Source organism: Marasmius oreades, chromosome 2 (genome assembly GCF_018924745.1).
Source record: "Marasmius oreades isolate 03SP1 chromosome 2, whole genome shotgun sequence".
Taxonomy (NCBI): Eukaryota; Fungi; Basidiomycota; class Agaricomycetes; order Agaricales; family Marasmiaceae; genus Marasmius; species Marasmius oreades.
The window spans coordinates 3,262,425-3,280,957 of record NC_057324.1 but is presented as its reverse complement, the minus strand read 5'-3'; the positions used below and the strand labels follow the sequence as shown (position 1 = coordinate 3,280,957).

At 47.0% G+C, this 18,533-nt stretch overlaps 3 protein-coding genes across 3 annotated transcripts; 2 read left to right on the top strand and 1 right to left on the bottom strand.

The window, feature by feature from the left end:
- The first annotated feature begins 10,813 nt into the window (after positions 1 to 10,813).
- Positions 10,814 to 12,930, top strand: E1B28_004834 (uncharacterized protein). Its single transcript, XM_043149358.1, has 5 exons — positions 10,814 to 11,735; positions 11,793 to 11,996; positions 12,051 to 12,401; positions 12,465 to 12,495; positions 12,554 to 12,930. The coding sequence occupies exons 1-5, from the start codon at positions 10,953 to 10,955 to the stop codon at positions 12,841 to 12,843; spliced, it is 1,659 nt and encodes a 552-aa protein (XP_043013962.1). The 5' UTR covers positions 10,814 to 10,952; the 3' UTR covers positions 12,844 to 12,930.
- E1B28_004833 (uncharacterized protein) lies at positions 12,922 to 14,379 on the top strand (the record flags this gene model as incomplete). The annotated part of the gene is made up of 6 exons (XM_043149357.1): positions 12,922 to 12,930; positions 12,992 to 13,181; positions 13,259 to 13,292; positions 13,396 to 13,891; positions 13,992 to 14,041; positions 14,097 to 14,379. 6 exons carry the CDS (start codon positions 12,922 to 12,924, stop codon positions 14,377 to 14,379), a joined length of 1,062 nt encoding a protein of 353 aa, XP_043013961.1.
- Positions 14,380 to 17,226: 2,847 nt separating this feature from the next.
- E1B28_004832 (uncharacterized protein) lies at positions 17,227 to 18,289 on the bottom strand (the record flags this gene model as incomplete). Its single annotated transcript, XM_043149356.1, has 4 exons — positions 17,227 to 17,502; positions 17,578 to 17,870; positions 17,934 to 18,139; positions 18,207 to 18,289. The coding sequence occupies 4 exons, from the start codon at positions 18,287 to 18,289 to the stop codon at positions 17,227 to 17,229; spliced, it is 858 nt and encodes a 285-aa protein (XP_043013960.1).
- Between the last annotated feature and the right edge of the window lie 244 nt (positions 18,290 to 18,533).

The window sequence follows — 18,533 nt, the reverse complement described above, 5'->3', positions numbered from 1 at the left end:
GGAACCAATTGGCAGGCTTATAATGAATTTGGTTGTGAAATGGGTGGATGAACGGAACAACGGCGTTAGCGGGAATAGTCTTCGGAATGATGTAACCGCCGAGGTGGGATTGGAGAGCAGCGCGCATAGATGCATCAGGGAACGCATCCAAGATGACTTCTACGGCATTGGTGAGGTCACAGTGAATAAGAGCAGAATTGATAGGAGCTTGCATCTTTGTAAAAGCGGAATGAGAACAATAGTCGACTTGGGTGTTGTCTGCTACTGGATAGTCCAAGAATATCTGGACTGCAGATTAGTGATGTGCGGGCTCGGGCTCAGGCCCTAGGCCGGCCTGAGCCGAGCCCTAGGCTTCACAAGCCGAGCCGAGCCCTAGCCAGGGCTTTGCAGGGCCCAAGGCTCGGGCTTGAGGTTTGGAAAGCCCAAGCCTTGGGCCTGAGCCCGGGCTTTTAGTAACCGCTCTTTTACTTCTTTTATGCAGCTGACAAGTCACTAAAGACTGTATAATTCTTTGTACAGACTAAAAAGCTCAATTTTTTCGAGTCAAATACACAATATCCAACTCCTCATAACCTTATTATCAATACTTCCTGCCAGGGAAAACCTCCCACATGTGTTGCTGCTGCCGCACTTGCCAATAGTAAGTACCACCACTTCTCTAAAAGTATTCTAGATGTGTAGTTGTACTAAATAACCTAAATAATGAAGCTTCGGCCTTGATACAAAATTTCCTTAGTAAGCCCGGGCTCAGGCCCAAGCCGAGGGCTTAGAGCCCGGAGCTTGGGCTCAGGGCTCAGGCTTGGATTTTGTTAGGCCCAAGCCCTCCTAAGCCGAGCCCAAGCCCAGGCTTCAGGCCAAGCCCGAGCCCGCACATCACTACTGCAGATATAGACTTAATGCACAAAGACTTCTCTGCGATTGGTAGAGATGTCGGACTGTTCCAGGATTACACGATAAGAATAAATTGAAAGTGAAGGTGTGTCCTAGGATTGGATGAAGGCATGTGGGTAGCACGCTGTATGATTCGGCAACCGATTTTCTTTAATGATTTTAAAGATAAGGCCTCACTTTGTGGGTGATTAATTTGTTGATTTGATTGATAAAGCCTTGAGTTGTAGGGTGAAACAATCGATTAATTTAATGATGTTGTTGATAAGGACCTGCTGTGTGCTGTTGGAACAGTAATCATTCATATTTTTGAAGCCCGCGTCGTTGTAACCATTCCTGGAGAATCTCGGGTGCGTTCTGTAATTGTTTTCTACTCTTCCATTCATCTTCCGAGGGGTCAAATCCTTTCCACCGTATCTTGAATTCTTGGATGTGTCGGTTCTTAACCTTTCTCCGTCTTTCAGCCACAATCCTCTCGATTTCAACTTCAGGTAAGTCCTCAAAATCTTTTCGATTCATTCTTCTTGTAGGTCGTGTTCCGAAGTGATCGGGTGATTGATTGTACCTCTCTAAATGCGAAATGTTCAGAATGGGATGAATTCCGTAAGAGGCCGGCATTCGTAATTGATAGGTAACAGGCGATAGCTTCTGAAGGATTTCAAAGGGACCATCATACTTCATTAATAATTTTCTGCCTCGCCCTTTCTCTTCCTTGAGTAACTGAAGTGAATGTGGGTTTAGCACCACTAAATCCCCTTCATTAAATTCTGTAGTTAGACGACCGTTGTTATACGAACGCCTTTGATATTCTTGTGCGAGGAAAAGAGACTCTTTTGCACGAGTCCGATCTGATTCAAAATGTTCCACCATGTTCTGAGCTTCCTCATGTATCATTTGTGAAGTATCCATAGTGTCTTCGACTCCTCCCCTCCCAGTCGATGGTCGTGGAATAAAAGGTGTAGGGACCATAAGAGTTGAGCTAGTAGTGGGCACATATCCATAAAGAAGATAAGACGGTGCAAAACCGGAGGAAACATGCGGTGTCGTATTGTATGATAGGGTAAAGCCATCCAGATGATCCACCCAATTGGTCCGTGTAGGCCCAACATATGCTCGGAGGGCAATCTCCAACGTCTGATTCAAATTCTCTGTTTGGCCATCAGCCTGCGGGTGATAGGCAGTTGTTAATGCCCTCTTCATACCCATGAGTCGGCAGATTTCCCCCCAGAAATCATTCTGCCACCTCGTGTCGCGGTCAGTAATAACTTGGCGCGGGATGCCATATTTCGATATAACATGCCGGAAGAAAAGTTGAGCAGTCTCGGTTTCGGTAATCTTGGTGGTACAGGGTATGACTATAGTGAATTTGGTCAGTTTGTCGACTATGACCAGAACGTTGTCAAACCCCTCCGCTGTAGTCGGTAGTTCAGGGATGAAGTCCATAGAAAGCACTTCAAAAGGCCGCTGTGGAATAGGGATAGGCTGGAGTAAGCCGACCAGCGCGTGACGTCGTGGTTTTGACTTCTGACAGATATCGCAGGTTGCTACAAAAGCTTTCAAGTCCCTTGACATGCGAGGCCAATAGTAAGCTGCAGCCAGTCGATTGTAACACTTGTGATACCCACCGTGAGCAGATTCCGTCAATGAGTCATGGACCTCGCTCATGACTTCTACACGTAATGAATCGGGAACACAGAGCCTATTATTGCCGTGCCAGTCCTCGAAGTAAAGTAGTCCCTTGTCAGAATAAAAATATTGCGGGAAGCGAGATCTACCATGCTCATTCAATTCTTGATGTTCTGCGATAATGCCGGAGAAAAACTTATCATCTGAGTATCCGGCTTTCCATCGATTGAGTTCGTCGGCCTCGAATCCTACCAAAACATTGTAATTCTTTGCTGTTACATAGGTGTTTGGTAGTTGTGTGTTAGTCGAATCTGACAATACTGGTGAGGGAAATGAAAGGGGGAGAAAGTCTGAATCGACTAAGTCCTCCCCTGTCTCCGACTGACAGTGCTTCGAGGCGACCGTTAGTAATTTCTCTTCAAATCGACCCCCTAGCTCTTCATACAACAACTTAGCGGGATCCTCCATATCTGGTGAATGAGGTATCGGGGTAATATGACTAATATCTGGACTATCCTGTGGTGGAACCCGTCGGCGAAGCCGTGAGATAGGATCGACATTAGAATGCGTCTTTCCTGCCCGGTGAATAATCTTCAATCCCGGATAAGCGGAGAAGGTCGTTCCCCAAGTAAGTAACCAGCAATTAACATTCTGAAATGTTGTACTCCAAGTTAGTGCAGCATGGTCCGTTATTGCGAGGATTTTCTCACCTTCAATGAAAGGTTGAAACTTTATGAGCGCTTCCCTTAGGGCTAGGGCTTCCCTTTCTGTTGCAGAGTAATTCCGTTCTGGTGACTTCAGAACTCTGGACCAGTAGCAGATAACGCGTTCGATGTGGACAATAGTATCCTCAAAGTTTTCCTTCCAAGGTCCCGACTCTGGGACATCATCAATTTCCTTTGATATGTGTGGAACAAATTTCGGAACCGGCTCACCTTCCTTATATGCTTTGAGAGCACGGTCATAAATCTTGGTGCCTTTCAAGTCGCCGAGCTGGATAGGTTGTACTTGCTGCAGAATACCAGCCAGGCCGTAGTCACACGCATCAGTGTAGAGACGATACGGCTGTCCGTGATGTGCATAACCTCGCACTGGTGCATGGATCAACACCTGTTTACAGAGGTCAAATGCCTCCTGGTGCTTATCTTCCCAAGCCCAAGGAATTCCCTTCCTGAGGAGACCAAAAAGGGGTTGAGCCATCCATGCATAAAAAGGAATGTATGATGAAAAATAGACCATCATGCCAAGGAATGTCTGGAGCTCCTGAACATTCCGTGGCTCAGCGAGTTGAACAATGGCGTCTACCTTCTCCTTGTGTGTTGACATTCCTAGACGGGATACTTTCTGGCCTAGAAGAAGCAATGACTGATACGCAAAATGGCATTTGTTCGGTGAGAGGGTCATTTTTACTGAGGCAATGGCTTGGAAGACTTGGTCAAGATGTCGGATGTGATCCTCAAAGGTATGAGAAAAAATCACTATATCGTCGATGTAAACCAACGCAAATATCCATAGAAATGGTGCTAACACACCTTGCATGATCCGCTGAAAGATACTAGGGCCGTTTTTATATCCAAATGGCATGCGGCGGAATTGAAACAATCCACGATGACAGCGGAAGGCGAGCTTCTCAGCTGCATCATCCGTCATTGTCAGCTGAGTGAATCCAGCTAAAGCGTCCAATGTAGTTAACCATTGCGAACCTGACAACGCCTGAATGATATCCTCCTGCCGAGGCAGAGGAAACTCATCCCCAATGGCTTGGTCGTTCATCTTTTGGAGATCAATAACCATACGAGGCTTCCCGTTACGGTAGACGATGAAAACCGGCGCTCCCCATGGGCTTTTAGAGGGCTCGACGACCCTGAGTTTTAGCCAAGAGTCGATCTGTTTATCCATAACTTCACGGTTAGCGGGTGAAGCTGGGAAAGGAGGAAGCGAAACAGGCTTAGCATTGGGTTTCATAGGGATTTCTATTCTTCCCGGGTAGTTTCCCAAGCGACCATTGATCCCGAAAGCTTCACTGTTAGATAGGACTACCTGTTCAATAGCTAGACGCTGCTCCGGAGTGAGGTCAGGTGATATATGAATTTCGGATAATAGTTGCGTTGAATCGATGTCTTCAATATGTACTTCTGAGGTTTTGGGCCCTCCCTCAAGAGGCTCGCTAGCAGTTGGATCGTCTGCGCTGATCAAGTTGTGATGAGCTTTGGAACTGATGCTAGCGTCTGACTTAACTGTCAAAGACTTCATTCCCACTTCCACAAGTCCCCGAATGAGAGAAGCATGAGCGTTCGCCGTCGCCAAGGCCTCAGGTGACAATCAGTGTCCTTTATCGAGCCAAGTACTAAGGCGATGACATTTCCCAAGCGCTTGGCCTACCGGTATAACGATCGGCATCTTCGTAAAATTTGAGACCGGAATTCTGGAGCATGAACTGTTGATGATAGTATCAGCACTGCCATAAGCATCATCAGGGTTGGAAGCAAACCTGATACAACGCTCGACGTAGAGTTCGTCTTGCGCCGGTGTAAATGGTGCTTGCACGCTAACGTAGCTGCAAGTCTCCGGCGGAATGATAGTACGCATAGTGGCGAAAACCTCTCCGGAGTCGAGCTTTCGTCTCTTCTCACGTTTGAGCTTCTGTGATTTGCGGTGCAGCGCCCGTCGAGGAAAATCCCTAAGTCGTTCCTGATTGACTCGTACTTTGAACGCATGTCCACAACTATCGGTGAAGCTAGGCGTCACGGAGTTGGCGACCTCTACTTTCCTCCCACATTCCCCGAAATCCAGAAAACTCTTACCTTCACTTCGGATTATAGAGAGGCCATACTGATCCTGGAAGTCGTTTCCAAGGATGAAGGGAGCCGTCATCCCGCTAACAACATAGGCTTCAACCGCTAGTTTCACGGGGCCTTCAGGCGTATGGAAGTATAAGTCTAAATTCACAAATCCCGATATTTGCGACGTGCCAGTAACTTGAATCAATTTAATTTTCTGCCCGCTCCTAAGTTTCGGCTTCGAACTTAGAGACTGCAGAGCATCCTGTGAGATCAGTGTAATGTCTGATCCGGAATCGATAATAATCGGCACTTCGTCATAGAGATTGTTTACGGTGGCAGTAGCTTCAGTAGCTTTGGCACCGAGAAAGGAGCATCCGGGGGGTCGATCCATCCGTCGCTTGAGCTGGATGACGGATCCATCCTCGGCCTGTGGGTGTACATGGTATGAACGAGAGGTCGACTCCCTAGCGAGGCGTCGACGAGACCGACGGTTAAGAGGTGGCTTAGGAGTGTTAGCGGAATTCACTTTAAAGCTGTGAGTTTCTGCGATACTCGTAGTGCCCGAGCTGGTAATGGAGTCGTTAGCTAACGATCCCTGAACGCCCTCCAGGGACGTACCTTCTAGTTTGTAGCTAGTGGTGTTGTTAGACTGGAGGGCCGACTCAAAATCCTGCTCTTCGAGTTCGTCAGTGAGCTGGTCAAAAATCGAATCATAATCATCCTGCGCAGCGAGGTTGTCGGTCGTAGTTTCGCAAAGGCGCACACGGGCTGATTTCTTTGAGTATTTGCACTCATTGTCCCAGTGTAGGTCGCTACCGCAATGGCGGCATGGTCGAGCACCCTTCGACTTGGGTGTGGCCTTCTTCGACACATTTCCATCATCCCGAGGGAACTGTGGTGGCGGTAAATCAGATCTAGAACCAACGAGGTAAGTCCGTGACACTGGAGCACTAACTCGTTCCCGATCTTCTCAATAATTTGACCACTGGCGACTGCGCTGGTCCCGGTCAAGGTCCATTAAAATTTCTTCGTGGTATTTGATCGCATTCTGTAAGTCCTCAGCTGTGACATAGTTCTGGGTGGTGAGTATTGTCGACCAGTTAGCGGGTGTACCTTCCATAACCTCTAGAATAATTTCCTCTGGAGCGTAGTCAAAGGCTGTATGAAGAAGCTCGGATTTGCGAATAAAGTACTCACTTGGAGTTTCCTTTGTATGACCAGACTCCCTATAGCGAGCACGTCGCGCCTTCTTCCGAATGTTTTCAAGCCATCTCCGGTTCATGTAATATTCCCCAATAGCCTTCCTGAGGAGCTTCCAGTCAGTTTCCAACTGTTGTCGTCGCTTGTAAGGAAGAGAGTAATACCAAGTTTCTGCCGATCCTGTAAGCCGTCGAGGAACGACACTGCCCAGTTGAGTCCTCACATCCTTGCCGTATTTGGCAAGGTCGTTTACCTTGTTGATCCATCGTATGATGTTATCGGTATCCCCATCCCACGTTGGGACCGTGTCAAACTTTAGTTTTAAATCAAACTGAAATTTCGTAGCGGGAGCAGCCTTCGTGTTGACCCTACATGACTTAGGCACACGATGATGATCAGGAATATTTCTGTTCTTGTTTCGTCTACGATCTCTACCACCATCATCACTTGATTCATCGCTTGAGTCAGGATCGTCATCTGGATCTCCCTCAGCTGAAACTCCGTACTTCTCTGCGTTCTCATCTCCCTCCTCAGCTTCAGACTCGTCACCGAGTAGATGGTTAAGTCGACTGTTGTACCGAAGGTGAGAATTCATTGAGAGGTTGAAAGTGGAGGGTGAGTTACTTGTTGGCCGGCGTGACTGTCGGTCCTTGCGAGTACGAATATTCCTGCTGATAGAGTCGTCGAATTTGTCAAATTGGTCGAGCCGTACTTGCCGTTCTCGAGTGTCCTCCTCCTTCTTGAGTTTAGAATTCCCTTCTCTTCTTTGACGGATTCGTTCTTCTTCTTCCTGAAAATCCCGTTCCAACTTGTCATGGTTATGAAGTAATCCTGTAGAAAAGTTGTGAATATCTGCAAGTTCGGTCAAATAGGACTCCACTTGCGCTCGGAATACGATCGCGATGATCTCGAAGTCGTTGTCTGAAACGAACTCTACTCCTACGGTACCACCCATATCTGTCCAGGATGGCATGCTTGGGAGTCGCTTTCCAACAACGTTGAACGAACTCTTGGCGGTCTCGGATGCTTTGTGTAAGGAAAACATAAGTTTCTGGTAAGAGTCGGAATGGATTGAAGATACGTTGATAGCGACCTCTCGGGGCTTTGGTAGTCTCTTCCCATCATCGCCTAGAGTCGTCGTGATTTGGGACTTGGCCCGAAGGATATTAGTGAGAGACGAGGCGAGGATACTGATTTGTTGAGGAAAGATTGAAAAGATTCTACGAGTGGCTTTCTTCAACTTAGTAAAATCTGGGTTTCCCTCCATTCGAGCAGAAGCGTACTTGAAAGCTTCCAATCTCCTTCTCTTGAGCGTATCATTGGTTCCTTGCTTGTAAAATGGGCGTACGCTTGGTAACAATTGAAGGTGATTAGTGACAGTATCTGGAATCGGATTGTAAATGGTTCCTGAGAAGGCTGTTAGAACAGGTAAGTGATCGTACGTTGTAGCATTGTCGTCAATGCTAGTATCGGTAGCGTAATCGTCTTCGGTATCTCGAAGTGTCGACATCGGTAGAATGGTGTAAGAGCGAAGCTAGAGATGTCGATGATAGTGTAAAAGTGCGAGTGTCAAGGCGTGTGAAAAGGATTTAATCGTTATCAATCCGATAGTCAGATTAAAGAGTAAGATCAAACGTTTGATTTCCCAGTGTGTCCACCAGTGTGAAAGACCAGCGTCCTTCGTCTGGGATTTAGAATAATCATAGTTAACCTTACTTAATAATCAATGTATCTTCGAAGTTGTCGAGCGTAACCGCAGTCGAGCAACTAAGAATAACCTTACTTCACACGAAGGTAGGTGATACGAATAGATTGAAAAGTGGATGACTTTCCGTCGCCAAAAACATGTTTAGGATTTTCTAAATCCCTTGATGGTGGAGTTTGAAAAACATTTAGCTTTTTGTTGTGTTCCCGCCGACCATCTGTATTTAGAGAAACATAGATCCTAGTCGCTACACTAAGTTACTTCTTGACATGGTGGATGACGACACCGCCCTACTCCAGCTGTTGCTGCTGAGCCATGATACACGTTTTGTAGAAAACGAATGAACCTCCCATGCCTCACCTAAAGAGTGTTCAATTCCTTGTCAATTCCAGCAAAAAGTAAGAGATATACGGGTTTTTACTGACCTTGTACAAGCCAGAAATTGTTTTTTTGCAGTCCAAAATTGAAATTAAGAAGGCTAGAGGAAAATGGAATCAGAGGGAATTCCACAAATTGTAGAAAATATATAATAGAACATCCATAACGATTTTTGAGCCTTACGACTAACGGCTGCATGCCGTGGCTGGATGTCGAGCGAGACCATGAAGACGACGCCGGCGGCGGAGGGCCAGCTAACGTGACTCGTATCCCCGAATTGCCTCGGCAAAACTCGGATAATGTCGGCTAATCTAGAAAACACAGAATTTAGACTGGAAGGGGGGGGGGGGTACCCCCCTCCAGACTAAAATCTAGAACGGGGTCCTTTTTCGAACTCCGCTAGCCGGAACGGACTCATCACCATTTGGGTCATCGGCTAAGCTCGGCTAAGCTGTTTAGAATAGGATCTGGTTTAGAAAGGGCCACGGAAAGTCATCCAGTAAGTATCTTGTTACAATATAGTGTAGTTTATATACCTTTATACTCTAGTGAGTCTATTGGAGTTAGAATGAGTCATTACGGGGTAAGAGTCAATCTAAGGAGCCGTTAGCGGTTCCTTTCGGGCTACTCGGAGTTAGGACGAGAGACTGCATACGGTATTCCATCACATCACCGTCGCATCGTGTAACATAACTTAAAAGGATCATACTGATTGAAAGTAGCTGGAACAGTGACATGGCAGAGAACCTGATCTCATTCAATCTCCTCCGATTCACAGTAAGTTGCACCTCAGCCTCAGTGTCAAGGTCGACACCAAGAAAAAGCCATTTGGGACCGGTGGTCAAAGCGCCATGTATGAGACGTCCTGAGTAGAATTCGAGGATTTTGCGAAGCTACACACTTGAGGTGATTCGCACAAGCAACGAGCTCGGAGAGGCCTGGGGGATGCACCTATCAAACGCTAGGCCCAGAGCCTTTGCTTCGGCGTTGAAGAAGCTAACTGTGTTTTGCGAGATATGCGTAAGATTAGGGGGCCAGCGAATATGTATCTCTATATGCTAAGTGAGCAGATTCATCGAGGTCGAGCAACGAGGGGAACGCTACATATGGACCTCGCAGACATCCGACACAAGGGCAGTATAACTAGTTGCACCGGAAACGGTGTCCATCTTCGATTCGAGCTTGCGCGAGTGACGAGTACGGGTTCCACTAACATTAAGACTGCCCTTTGATTGGGAGGAAACATAGTAGCGGTTCTGAAGAAGAAAGTGTCGATGACATTCGAGAAGTCACTCTGAATCGGGATTAATGATATTCACAGTCTTAAACGGACTAAACGAAAGTACTGTGTTGTTGTAGGTACTGAACAGAAAATGCTTTACATGCGTTCGTCCACAGTTCGGCAGCACAAGTTGTCGGGTAGAATCAGGGAGTCGACCCCGTTCGCTATTCAGCTGACATCGATGTCAGAAAACAAAGCAGTCAAGAAGTGTGAGACAAAGAAGGCAATTCATAGTCGTATACAGGCGAGAAATTGGCTTGGAGTTGGAGCAGACCAATCAGTCGATCCAGCTTATCACAAGTACGGTGTTGGTCGGTGTTGGGTCTGTTTCGGGTACTCCTTCAACGAGAGGGACTTTCGAAGCTGTGTGAGAGACAGTTCAGACGTTCGAGCTCTACGTCGCTAAGATTGTTGGTTGTTGCTGGTGGAAGTGAGCAAAGGAGGACCTAGTGATATTGGGTCTGATTGCGGACTTCTTCATTCGGAAATGAGGGACTTCCGAAGCTTTCGAAGTTGTGAGCCTGACGACAGTTCAAGCTACTGAATGGTATTTTTCCGTTTCTTTGCCTTGGGCTACTGTTGTCCCGTGGGAGACGCGGAGGAGGGTACTGAATTTTCAGCTTTCAAATTTCAACATTCCGGTAGGATGAGATGTGTGCTCACGATGGACAAGAGGAAGAGGGAAAGATGAAGGGGAGATACGAGAAGTGTAGAATTGCCGGGAGGCCAAAGAGTAGGTAGATGAACTCATAAGATCACAAGTCAATTACCTCAAACCTCAGCGTTGTAGGGATGTGGAGGGGGGAAAAACGAGAAGAATAGCGAGGTGAAGTGATCACGTGGCCGCCAAACAATTTTCCGTGACCGGGCCCTTTGTACCGTTTTTCAATCTCCGCATAGATCAAGTTTTGAGATTATCAGCACTGTTGAGATATTCTTGTATGTTGGCATGAGAAAGCCAGGATACCGCCAAATGATTTGAACCCCAAATCCAGCTTGGCGAACTGGATGACCAGTGTCAGATGTTGGTGGCCCTCAACGGGAAGGATGTGACTCACGATCGAGCACCGGGCCTCTATTTCTCTCAACCATGCCCTCGTCAATTCGTTCGCATTCTAGTGGCTATCAATCGTTACATGACGACAACGAAAAGGAACCTAAGGATTACAGAGACAGAACAGCACGACGACAACTGATCATAAGACGGGTAGTCGCTGCTGTAGTGTCTTTCATCTTCATCTACTCAGTACTTCGAGTCGTCAATCTGGTCCATCGTTCAGTCCTCAAGAACGATCCCGGCTTACGGCCCATTGAAACGCTAAACTCACCTTCCGGTTCCCTCAAATCAAAGCTAGAAACCTGCTCAGATACCGCTTCTCCTTCGCACCCGCCACCCGCCCGACCTCCGTCGCCTGTAAACCTTTGGGCTTCGCTTACGATCAAGGAGACATCCGAGATTCAACGGTGGTTAGAACACCCCGCTCGTAGCTTGAATCTCACCCGGGGGAAGGAATCCAGGCCTTCTGATAATACTATCTTCATAATCGAAACATTCTATCCACCCAAGGCTTCGGCGCTAGCGTATTTCGATTCACTTACAGATTCCAAGGAGGTCAAACCACCGGCAAGATATGCTAGGGTCACGATCCATCACGGTTCTGGCCTTCCGAGTCCGGGAGATCCTATACCGCAGGTTAAGGATTACCTTGTCGGCCCTTTACCAATCGGCAATGGCTCTGCAACAACGATTCGGGAGCTGAATGAGATCTATCACCTTTCTAGGATCCCCTATAATGCGAGAGGTATGGTAAACGGGATCGAGTTTTCAGACGCGTGGAAGTTGATATACGGTGAGTTGCGAGAAGCGATCGAAGTGAGTATCACACTTGGGGTGCATTGTTCAACATTTGACTTGGTTTAAATGATGCAGGACTTATTGAACTCGACCATTCGTGGTAAACCTTCCGACGGATTGGTCGTTTCTGGATCTGGCCCGTGGAGTTTTGACGGGTCGTTCAGACGGCTTTGGACTACGTTCAAGAAGAACGTACCTGGGTCGTGGATTCAAGCTACAGGGTTGTATATTTACCTCGATATGGGTGGGACGGATACTTCGTTGTGGAAGTTTACAAAGGTAACGTTCCAGACTCCTTCCTCTTTTGTCTTCACAATCTTGATTCTTCTGAAGGTCGTCTACAACAACCAATACTTCAAAAGCGTCTCCGCCTTCCTCGAGGCTTATCGTAACGGCTCGATCAAACGATATCCACCACCTTCTCCACCTTCTTCCGCATTATCCAACTATACCACAGACAGGACAGATACTACCTGGAGTTCCCGGAACCGCCGCGGAGAACGCCGTGATTTAGACCACCTACCTGGGCCGCGATCCGTGGCCTTTGCAGGATTAAGGTTCCGTGTCAACAGAGAGCTCGGATATGTCAGCTGGATGGGGTGGGGGATGTATCTAGGTTTCGATAGAGATATGGGCTTGAGTCTTTGGGACGTGAGGTTTCAAGGGGAAAGAGTGGTCTATCAGGTCGGTTGCTGTGATTTCTCAGGCTATTTCATTCATTGATGCTTACTCGTTGGGTATTTCTAGCTTGCACCACAAGAAGCTTTAGCTCACTACGGTAGGTCCTAGCCTCCTCTTCTCCTTGAAACATGTGCTTATCTTATTCTTATTTCTAGCTGGAGCCGACCCCATTCAGTCCAGCATGTCATGGCAAGACCGATACTGGGGAATGGGACAATTCGTCTCAAATATGCTTCCGGGTTATGACTGTCCACACAATGCCGTCTACCTACCAGCTACCACTCGGACGCCGTTGGGGAGTACCACGGTTGAAAGAGCTATATGTGTGTTTGAGCATGATACCGAAAGACCACTGACGAGGCATACATCTTATGTGGATGGCGAATTTGGAGCGGTGAAGGGGTATGTGCTGGTCGTGAGAAGTATTACGCCGGTTGGGAAGTGAGTTCACTCTACATCCGTGCAATTTATGTCACGAATAAGCTATTGACCCCCCCCCCCCCCCTCGATTCGTTATAAAGTTATGATTACAGTGAGTGTTTTCTTCATCTAATCCGCCACTTCAACTCTGCTGACGTCTGTCTTCTATCCAGCGGTATTTATTTTCCTTATTCACTGATCGAACTGCTCATGTGCTGATACGAATCTACACGACCCAGTTTGATTACATCTTCCATCTGGACGGCACGATCGAAGTACGGGTATCGGCTTCCGGATACCTTATGGGTGGTTACTGGGAGCCTAATGAAGCTCCGTACGGTGGCCGAATCCGAGAGACAAACAGTGAGTTCTGATTATCGATTGCTCGCTCTCTCCGCCTCTGTTTGCTGTTTCAACTTTCTTATCCATTCTATTCTTAGTGGGCAATATTCACGACCATGTGATCAATTTCAAGTAAATACCGTTCTTCCTTTATTCCTTCCATTGTCGTTGTACTAATGATTGGTATCACCATCCACCACTACCATTCCCTGAATCATACCATAACCTTATCAAGAGTTGATTTTGACATCGGTGGAACGAACAATTCTTTACTCGCAACTACTACACGAGAAGAAACCGTCGAACACCCGTGGTTAGACGATGACGACTGGGGGAGCACGAGGGTTCAACAAAAAATTAACAAGCAGTACATCGAGAACGAAAACGACGCGCTCCTCAAGTATCCTCCCAACTTCCAGGGCCACTACGCTATCGTCAATCAAGATGTCAAAAATCGGTGGGGTTATCCAAAGGGGTATATCATCCATCCCGGATATAACCCTGTCCATGCAACCGTCGTCGGCTCCAACAAACTTACACTTGAGAACGCAAATTGGGCCAAGTACAATTTAGCTGTTTCCAAACGAAAGGAAACGGAGCCTTCTTCGAGTTCTATGTGGAATATGAATTTACCTGGTTCACCTGTGGTGAATTTTCATAAATTTTTCGACGGAGAGAATATAACGCAGGAGGATTTAGTGGTTTGGGTGAACGTTGGGACGCATCATTTGGTTAGTTTTGGTGTTTGTTCATCTTTCCCGTCCATTTATTTGTATTTCTTTTTTTTTCAATCTTCGTACGGGCGACGCTGACACTGACACTGGTTGACAGCCACAGGCAGAGGACTCTCCAAACACGAAGATGAACACGGCAACGTCTAGGTAGGCGATAACTCTGCTCTCGCAGGGTGCCGATCATTCAACCCGCCTAATTTAGTTTCTTCCTGGTTCCCTTCAACTACTTCGACCACGACGTCAGCATGGATTCAGCCAACGCTATATTGTTAAGCACACCCAAGGTCGCCGGAGATCCTTTCACTTATGACGATTATGGAGTGAAGCAGGATTATACTTGTATACCGGAAGCGCCAGAACCGTTCGGATATCGTGATATTGAGATGTATGATGTGGAAGGAAGGAAGGAAGAGCCGAAGAGCTCGGAGGAGATGAGGGAGATGAAAGAAATGTATCTTAGGATGAGGGTCAAGGTGGATCCATGAGTCGGTTTCCTTGCTTTGCTGCGGATATTCGTGGAACGAGATCGTGAAAGTTATGGTTTATTTTTTCTTTGCGCTGACGCTCGGCCCTATAACAAATCATACATAACTCAGAACTGGGCCTTTGTCGATCTTCGGACTAGTTGTGCTCCCGATTGGGGTATGTAGGTGCTTATCAATGTACTTGTAAAAGGTGAATGAATAGCAATATTCGAGGTACGGTGGGGGGAAGTCTCGTCCTGAAATTAACGTCACCGAGTAAGAAAGGGACGGTGAGGAGGTAACATTCAAGATACAGAGCCCTCGAGACTCACTCGTTATTAACCTGCTTAAATGTTACCGGTAAGAGTAGCAAGGGTTCAGATCGTTCAGAGGGTTGGAGTAAGGAACGATCGTCGATACGCTACAAGTCTTAGCTAACGCCTGCTGATAGACGGCGTAGAAGGAGGATTAACTGTGAATCGTGTATCCAGACCAGACCTGAACGCCAAAGAACAGGTAAATATCCTGTAAGATTTTAAGTCGATTACCTTAAAATCTTAGCGTTGTAGGGTTGTGGAGGGAGCGAAAAACGAAGAACAGCGAGAAAGAGTTAGGCCCATTTGTCGCCGGGTGACATGTGCTCATGGGCTGGATCTTATCTCGGATTTAGCTGCACCACGTGACCCTTCAAATGAAAATGACCACCAACTTGAAGGCTTACGTGGCTACGCCCTTCCACCTTCGCCGACATAGTAAAGTGATCTCCGAGTCTTACCGTCGCAGAGAACAGCGAAACCCATGGCTGGAAACGAAATGAATTGAAACTTCACCAGACCTAGGTTACCCTATCAGGCAACTTCGTATTTCTCCTCGAAACGCCTTACCCATCCAAGCGGAAGCTTTCACTCACCTGGCTTCTCCAGAATGCGCCCCTCCGCCTCGACGATATACGACGGTTGTCCTTTACCACGGGGCAGGTCCTCAGACGCCGAGTATCAATGGTTATCTTGTCGGCCCACTTTCGCTTACCACCCATACGAAAATCGAGGAGCTCAGGGATATTCCTCGTGTGTTCGAAGGTGGGAAATCCTCGAGAGGTGGAGATTTCTCCTTAAGGATGTTCTTGATGCTATGGAGGTGATTGAAGTGTGACATCTATTATTCATGGCCACGCACCCATGTCTTTACTTGAACTATGATGGGCAATATTCCGTTCAGCTTCGACGGGCCGGCGGTTCTCAACAACCCTCACCCGTACCTCCAACCAATCAAGTTCTACCTTTATGTGGATGGTAGTAGTTCTTGAAGGTTTGATTTGGCTACAATCCCCCTTTCAAGTCCACGGCTGCTTGGCAAGCAAGATATCTCGGTCTAGGCGAGACGAACACGATACGAATACCTGGATATGACTCCAGGAAGCGGTTTATCTTCCTGGCACAGCTCGCATCGTGTCTAGTAGTTCAAAAATCAAAGGTCAATTTGTGTTGTTGAGTTGGATACAGGGAGATCGATCTCAAGACACCGGGGTTAATTGATGGCGTATATGGAGCTGTAGAGTCTACGTGTAGACTATTAAAATTATCACAAGCGCAGGAAGGTGAGTGAAAACAAAATCACAAGGATAGGTGATCTGGCGAGCTGTGGTGATGTTGACTACAGTCCGTCAAGATCCCATCGACAATTATATTCGTAACGATTCAATCAAAGCTCTGCAGTGTACGTATTGCTACCTTCTTTGTGGCGCGAGTTTGACTTTCTGGGATAGTTTGAATATTTGTTCCATCTAGATGTACCAATTCAAATCCAAGTAACCCTAAGATATCTAACTGGTTCTTGGGATTTTCAGTAGATTGACAGGGTCAGGACCTGGAATACGACCCTTGAGTAAGGCTTCGAGCCGATGGGATACATCGGAGTCGATCTCTCATCACAATGTCATGTAGTAACCGTCCCTGACCACATTGTCAACTTTAAGTAAGGCTCATGGCTTCATGTTTCATCTAAGGTCTTCTCTAATGCGTTCACTCCAGGGTTGATTTCTGACGGCGGGATAGATATCAACTTACTGGAAACGACCAAGTGCCAGATAATGCTTGGCTTGACGACAGGGATCGATTTCCAAGGCGGGTACGCCATCGTTAACGCCGATAAACATAATAACGCCTGAGGTTCATCAGTCCTGCGTACACTGTCAGTCGAATGTTTCTTCTTTCGATTCAAACCGCTTAAATCCGAATGACCTTCCCTTACGCTCTAGACTGTCGTCATGGTTGTTAGAGAATACCAACTAGGCGCGATATAATTTAGACGTATCAAGACGAAAGGAACAAGTACCATGCGGAAAGTGTAGTTGCCAGCGGGACTTCGACGGGGAGGAACTGAATCTTTCAAAAGGATTTGGTCGCATGGGTCAATTTTAGTATGCATCATCTAGTGAGTGCACCCTGTGCTTCGTTATTCTGATTCCTCGCAGTCTCCAGGTCCGTTCTGTATTTTTTCTCATGAATTCTTTTAATCTGATCCTTATTCATATAGTGTTTCTTCGCCCGCTGAATTACTTGATTTCTGGAGTTTCAAACTTTCAATCGATGGCTCTGAACGCCGTCGTGGTCGAACCCACAGAGAGCAGAGGAACCGTTCACGTACAATGATCACGACGTGAAACAAGACATAACGTGTATTCCACATGCGGCTCCCCCGTTCCACTGCTGTTCCAGTACACCTCGCCACAGATGTTCCGTATTGATGAAAACCCACTCGGATCCAGCGAACCTATTAGGACTACTTTACTACATTATGGTACATATAAATAAATGTTATGTTCCGTTGATAAAAATGTATCATTCAGTCAATCCTTCTAATCAAACTTCAGGGCTTTGTTCTCGACAAAACCAGCCACAAAAGTTGTAAGGCCCATTGCCGTGGTAGCCACTGCAGGAGCCTTATAAGGAACGTTGCACCTCCTACGGCCATGTACTTAGGCGGCTTCTTCGACAGAATCTTTGGGGCGACACGCCTGGCAAATTCAGTAGTTTGCATTGAGCGGTACGTTTTGGATTGAGATTGAAACATGACATGGAGGATGGGGTCCAGAAAACTCTTGTATAACGAATTCTCGGGCATGCGATAAGTGTTTCCTTGGTTCTGTTAAACAAAGGAAAGACAGGGAGAATGTCAGTTTACACGATTTCAACACGGCGCCAGGATAGTGGCACTCACCTTGACAATATTACTTGTAACGGATCCCGGGTTAACGAGCATAACATTGATACCCAAGGGCTGACATTCCATTGACAAGGTTTCGGTGTAAGTTCTTACCGCCGCCTTGCTCGAACTGTAAATTCCGGTGAAAGGCGTTGATACTTCGCTCCGAACAGAACCGATAACCACTACGAGGCCACTTTTGCGTTCCGCCATGCGTGGTACGATGTGATTTACGACACGCATCAGACCAAAAACGTTCGTGTCATATGCTTTTCGAGCGTGTTCTATGGTGATATCCAGAACTGGACCTTGAAATTCGCCCTCAGTACTCGAACTCAAACAGCCAGGAGAAGAAAAGTTTGACAACACACCTGTACACCCAATTCCAGCGTTCGATATGACAATGTCGATACGCCCTTCGTTCTGATATATCTCCTTGGCCGCTTTCTGAACAGACTCGTCGTCCCTGACGTCTACCTCGAGTTTCCTGATGCAAGGACCTTCGAGCGATAACATCGAGGTCATAGAACGCGCGCTGGCATATACCAAGCATCCTTTAGCGGCCAGCTCCCCTGCTCTAATAGAATAATCGTAGTAGATTCAGAAGAAACAACAGTCCAAAAATAGGACGATATCAAACGTACATGGCTCCACCAATCCCTCCATCGGAACATCCGGTAACGAAAACCACTTTCTGTCTGGGTTCAGCCTGAGCCTGAGACATCATAATTGCTGGTAGGGGATGGGACGTGGTTGGTGGTGGATTGGTGGGCCCACTAAGTCTTTACAGGTCTGCGGTGGGCACACACCTGAATCTGTTCCAAAGTCAAATCCGCAATCTGGTTTTATCAGGACCTGCCAGCAACATGGATCTATCATAGGGAAAGTGGGAAAATGGGAAATCGGAATCAGTTGAAACAGGGCGGCTGCTGTCTAAAACCCCGACATTCGTATGCATTCACTGCCATCCG

Coding starts and splice junctions, on each gene's coding strand:
- E1B28_004834 (XM_043149358.1), top strand. CDS start 10,953: ATGCCCTCGTCAATTCGTTCGCATTCTAGTGGCTATCAATCGTTACAT. Junction 11,736..11,792: donor AGTTGCGAGAAGCGATCGAA/GTGAGTATCACA, acceptor TAAATGATGCAG/GACTTATTGAACTCGACCAT. Junction 11,997..12,050: donor CGTTGTGGAAGTTTACAAAG/GTAACGTTCCAG, acceptor ATTCTTCTGAAG/GTCGTCTACAACAACCAATA.